At 38.8% G+C, this 6064-nt stretch overlaps 1 protein-coding gene across 3 annotated transcripts; it reads right to left on the bottom strand.

Moving 5' to 3' along the window:
- Positions 1–214: 214 nt before the first annotated feature.
- LOC107789445 (NDR1/HIN1-like protein 10) lies at positions 215–5732 on the bottom strand. Of its 3 annotated transcripts, none has more exons than XM_016611259.2 (2): positions 4806–5731; positions 215–355 (listed from the first exon to the last, which is right to left on the bottom strand). In XM_016611259.2, exon 1 carries the CDS (start codon positions 5607–5609, stop codon positions 4833–4835), a length of 777 nt encoding a protein of 258 aa, XP_016466745.1. In that variant the 5' UTR covers positions 5610–5731; the 3' UTR covers positions 215–355; positions 4806–4832. The 3 variants fall into 3 exon arrangements, with proteins under 3 accessions (XP_016466745.1, XP_016466753.1, XP_075093269.1); XM_016611267.2 differs by lacking the exon at positions 215–355 and adding an exon at positions 380–520; XM_075237168.1 differs by lacking the exon at positions 215–355 and adding an exon at positions 527–2424 and having other exon boundaries at positions 4806–5732.
- Between the last annotated feature and the right edge of the window lie 332 nt (positions 5733–6064).

Genomic DNA, 6064 nt, shown 5'->3' with positions numbered 1-6064 from the left:
GGATAGCAACAAATCATCTAATCATTTGACACCACATGCCTACTTCTGACACCACAAACCTGCTTAGAACATTTTGCGGTTTTTCACAAAATCATATTGTGTAGGCCGCTGATCAAATTTCTTCAACTATTGATTTATTCAGTTAAACTTCAAGCTTTTGACATATAAAAAGGACATGTGAATGCAATTATGTTGATAATGTAAGCTTGTACATCATATGTTTAGGAAGCATCTGATAATTGATACTACAAGTTCTAATCAAAGAACCTAAAAAGATTATCCCTGACGAAGAACCAACAGCAACAGAAGCCTCTGAAATCATATTGGTAGAAAAGACTGGTAAAATGATAGATAGCTGAAAATGATAGAAGTAGTTAGCTTCACAAGGGACACGACAAACATCATATTTCAACTACTAGTATAATAAAAAGCCCCAATGGTGTTGCTTCGCGAGCATATTCTTCCTACCATCTTATGCTTTTTCAATAACATAGCAATACGCTTAATTGCATAACAAAACCTGAACCATGAAATACAGCACCCAATCATGATTATACAACATTAAGAAGAAGCCATGGCATCTTTCTGGTTCTTTAAGCATAAACTTTCAAAAGTTTCACTAGTAAACTAAGGGCTCAAAGAACAAAGGGCAGATAAGATTGATCTGCCATGATAAAGTTATGGAAAGTATAAAATGTAATATGTAGATCTCTTGGAGATCAATAATGAACTCGATCGACAAAGCAAATAATAAATCCTTATAAAGTTCCAAGCCACAAGTTAACTCACCTGAAGCTGCGGAGATATCCAACCCCAAATCAGCGCAACATGGTTATGCATGTAAACTTTAATTTCTATTTTGCATGTCAACTTTAATTTCTATTTAATAGATTCCTTCGATGTGATCCAACATCATCATCAGGAACACATCTTAAAATTTCATGAAGTTCAAAAACATTGCTGCATCTTTTTTGGAAGCAGTTACACCAGAATGAAAGTATGGCTGCTAGTCTCATATGAAATTTTTTCCTTCTACACGCCACGGTTGAAAAAACCCAAAAAGATAAAATGATCTCCTTATGAATATAAGAAACTATTACAATTTCATTTCAGATGTCAAGCTACAAACACCAGGTATGCCCAAAGACCTGCTACTACTGCCAACAGTTCAATTAACTGATCTTGATATAGAAAAGGTCTGAAGCATAATAGCATAACATATGAAGTACCCTTCTTGCTTCCTTAGTAAAATCCAGGAACATTGACGTGAGGATGTAAACACCAACCCAGTGCCTAAGATCTAATTTTCAAATTCTGTTCTGGATATTACAAGGACTCAATGTTTTGATCTTTTATCTTCTAAACTGAAATTTCTAAAAGTCTACCCATATTTCTAGGATAAGTCCAACAAACTATCTTATTATGTCTTAGTTCGCTCTGCTCATTATAGGGCATATATTGATTCCTTGAGGATCCCAATTGTTCCTTAATTTTTCATTATCAAAATTGCAGCATTAAAGTTATCGCTTTTCTAATTCAGTGTAGTTATGATCAAGTATAAGATTTATCTAAGATAATATAATTTCAAACTGTGGTGAATGGATATTAAATGATCATTAGGAGTACAACATGAAACTGGGTGCATAAAGAAGAGTCTATCATAAACTCTATGAAATTTTTTAAATGATTCAAATGAGCAATGCCGCTTGCTCATCCGCAAAAGAGGCAGACAAAAATACTATAGTATCTTTTCAGGGATAACAAGATAGCTAAGACGCAGTAAGTACTGAACAGAAGTTACACTCTCTGAAACTAAAACCTAAAGATCTCAAAGCTGGATATTGTTTCCCGTTACCAGAAGATCTGAACACTCCATGAACTATAAGATGAATGATGACCGTACATATCCAAACTATCAGCTAGAAAATGATATACAGAATCCTGATCATTGATTTGATGAGCGCATATTGCGCAGAAGATCTCCTTATTCACTTTCTTAAATATGAGGAGAGCAAATAAAGGATCAGAGAAAGAAAATCACGTCGATGCCAACCAAATTCAAATAATACAGTGGATGAAGTGTATCTATTTTATTAAACCACGATATTTTCCAAAGCTTATACGGATCGAAGCAAATATGGCATCAACTAAGCCAGTAATCACGACCTAAGTTGCTCGGACACGGCAATTTGGCCGTACCCGTGTCGACATGACACTGACACGGGTAAGGGTGTGGGATCTGTGTCGGATATGGTCAGACAAGATCGGGTGCGTTGACCAAAATTTTTCCCAATTGATTTCACTAAGTAAAGATTTGAAAAGATGGAAAACGAAATACCTTCAATTTCGCTGATATTCTCCTTCTTATATTAGTCCTTTTGTCTCCTTTGAAGCTTTTTGTCTTGGTCAATCTTCTTGTTCATGCTGCAGGTTTTTGAAATCAAGAGCTCATGTTTTTTTTTTTGGCAGAGAAGCAAAAGATGGGTGGTGGACTACTGGACTGAGGCATAATGGGTTTTGTACTAAAAAAACAAAGAGATGGAAAAACTTTTGTTGGGGAAGAAGACTCAGAGATGGAAAGAAGAAGAGGCGAGTACAGAGAACGGATGAAGAATGAGACAAATTAGGAATTGACCACTTTTTAATTGACAACTAATATTTTGCCGTTTATGAAGAGTTATAGCTGTCTCTCATTAAATATTGCATCCACTTGCAATATGGGCCACAAAAAAGAGTTACTGTAGCTATTTTTAAAAAGTGATATGCTTTTTGACATACTTTACCTTTATGACCATGTTACTATAGCAAATTTACTACAAGTGTGCAAACTTTTTTGTCTTGGCACGACAAATATTAATACAAGTGTGCAAACTTTTAGCCGTATCCTCGCACCCGTGTCGGTTCTAGGATCCGTATCCCCGAATCTTAAAATTTTCATTTTAAAGGATCCGACCTCTAGATCCGCACCCGTGTCGGACATCCGTAACCGTGTCAGAGCAACTTAGATCACGACTTACAACATGCCTAAACATGGACGGTTGACCCAACCAGCAGTCCCATCTTATGATATCGCTCCTATCCCCTCATCCGTACACGGGCAACACTCATTATAAAATATATTCCTATATCTTTTTTAAAAAAACTTCTTTGAGATGCTTCTATCATTATAGGGTAAGGAGAGAATATACTAGAGTGAAATACCTGACAAGTACATCTCCACTTCCCCAGATAGATGGGAGGGGTATATAGTCATACATGCAGTGATAGATCTGCAACCATGAAATATGCCCCACAGCTCAATTGATCTTTTATAAAGACACTTACCATTAAAATCAAGCATACATAGATGCCGCTAGCAAATGCACATCTCAAAATTCTTAAACCACTGAAACTGACTCATCTTAACTCTTGTATAATCTCCACTTAACATCTCCAGTTACCAAAGTCTGGCCCTATACCCTCTTGCCTCTTCTTCTCAAATACAAGCATCTCCTTAGGTTATCAAAGGTGGAGACCATGTAGCTTCTAAAAGTAAGCCAAAGTCATTAGTAACAGCTAGGGTTAGGTTTCATTAGAACCAAGAATCTAAACTTTAGAGCTAGTGAGAGTCTTTGCTCATCCCAAAAAGAGGTCCCAAATTTACTTATCAACCAATAAAAACAGAAATCCCAAATTTGAAGAGACGCAGGCACATCTCCTCAGATAGTGTGTTACCTAACCTAGATCAGAATGTCCGTAGTCTGGAAGGACCTTAAAAGTACCATCCACTATTTCACCCAAAACTATAAGGTCTATAACACATAACTAGCCGGTCTACTTATCTGCCAAAAGCAGCACATGTTTTAAAGCTACATTAGTGCTTCATATTCACACAATTGTCGCTGTTCAAGAGAACTTCTTCCAGCTAGTGGAGATGAAAGTAACATACAGAGGAAACTGCATATGAACGAAGCAACTGCTACTCTCCTGGAACTATAACATATCACTTTCCAGTAATTTATATCCCACAAGAACTTCTGTAGGACTTGGCAAGCACTGAGATGCGCTTTTATCCGATGAAGCAAAGGAAAAGCACATGACTTTTTAATGATTTAGTACCTGAAGGATCGTGTCAAAGTACCAGGACAAAAGATTTAAGTTATATAGGCTGCAGATGTCAATAGCCAAATTTGTCCAGCAATGGAATGATCCAGAAACAAAATCCATAATCACATTAAAGAGCCTGTCTACATCATTACCTCAAGACCGGTGATGTACAGCTACTCATAAATCATACTAATTTTTTAAGAGATGTACAACTACTCATAAATCATACTAATTTTTGAAGAGAACGTATCAATCTTACATCCATGTCCACTTCTTTCGCTATGCTATGAATAGATGCAATAAGAATAGAAAACACAACAACTTACTAAAGCTATTAGCTGCATATGCAATGGACCAGTGCCGGAGCTAGGTTGAAAAATATCCCCTTCGTTGAAATATAATGTTGCCCAAATAGGGAAAGAACGAACTTTTTGGGTACAGATAATTTGTTAAATCTCCTTGATATAAGAGAAAAATTGCAACTTTTCAAAACTTGATTCTCGGGCCCTCACAAAAAACAACAAAAAACTGAAGAAAACTGCACACAATGTAAACCAATGAAACCCTCATATCTTTGTCTAATAAATCACACTACCCTTAATCACAAATAACCACGTTGCATTTGCCAATAACAAAAGAAACCATCCATAAAAAACAACTAAGTATCATAAACAAAATAAGCTAATGCTCCTATAAACTACAATACTTAGAATTTTCACCTTAAAACAAGCGAAGATCACCAACTGTCAGAGTCCAACCCGGCACTGTCGGGGCCCACCAAGCAAGTTCCCGGACGACTTATTGGGCCCAACCCCAACAGACAAATCCTTACAGTAAACCCTTATAAACCTCCTCCTCGCTCTCCAAGACCCCGCCTTAAACCTGACCCTAGCCACCATCCTCACATCAAACCCAATTGCACTACTTCGAGCCCTCTCTTTATTCATCCCATCAAAGGCTCGATTCTCTACATACGAACCTGAAGTAGCAAAACTCGCTTTCTGGGCAGTCTCAGCCCGTTTATCCTGAAAAAACGGCGGGACTGTAGTGTCGGAAAGCGAAGCCGAATCATAAAAAACCGCTGCTGCTACATCATCGTAGTAAAGTGTCAACTTTTTGTTGGGGTTTCGGACAGTAAAACGGAGGTCCCAATTAGCGGAAATTAATGAATTGGAGAGATTAAGGTTTGAGACTGAGAGCGAGTCGACTCGGAACTCCGGTAGACGGGGGCGGAGGATGAGCCAGACGATAAAAACAAAGGTGCCGGTGATGACCATAGCAGCTATGGCTATAGCGATTATGCGGCGGAGGAAGGTGGCCCGTTGGACGGCGTAAGGAATGGATTGTTGGTAGTATGGATTGTTGTTGTAGTATGTGGTGGAGGAAGGTGGGGGTGCGGCGTATGGGTAGGCGGTGCCGGGTGGTGGGGGTTGAGCGGAACTGCCGTAACCGCCGTAACCGTTAGGGTTTGGAGGGGCGGCGGCGGGGTAACCGGTAACTGGTGGTCTATTGGGGTCGTTCATGGCAGAGAATTTGTTGGAGCATAAGGCGGGGGGAGTGGGGTTGTTTTGTAGTGGTCGGTCGACTTATTGCAGGAGAATTGGAATGTGCGGAAAGTCGGCAAATGATTCTTTGGAAACGAAAAGATGAAATAGACACTTTGGGGGAGGTGTAGTTTCAGTTAGAGGAAATGTGAGGTGCTTTTTGATATATTAAAAAGATTGGGGGTATAAGTATATAAAACTGTATGAGAAACGTAATAAGAGGCGCACGATACGATTCTCTCTCTTGGCGATTTTTAGCAAACCTACGCCACTCATGAGAAAGAGAGCTCGGTTCCCCTCTCAGAGAAAACTCTAATGGCGCACGACACTACTGTGCAAAGCACTACACAGGTGAAATCGAATGGGAATCAAGATGGTACGAGTAGAAATATGTGCAATTCTGAGAAATCGGAACAATTAGGTGAGTGGAAGGT

The sequence above is a fragment of the Nicotiana tabacum genome, chromosome 18, assembly GCF_000715075.1.
Source record: "Nicotiana tabacum cultivar K326 chromosome 18, ASM71507v2, whole genome shotgun sequence".
NCBI lineage: Eukaryota > Viridiplantae > Streptophyta > Magnoliopsida > Solanales > Solanaceae > Nicotiana > Nicotiana tabacum.
The sequence above is the reverse complement of the archived record's forward strand: the minus strand, read 5'-3'. Positions and strand labels throughout refer to the sequence as shown.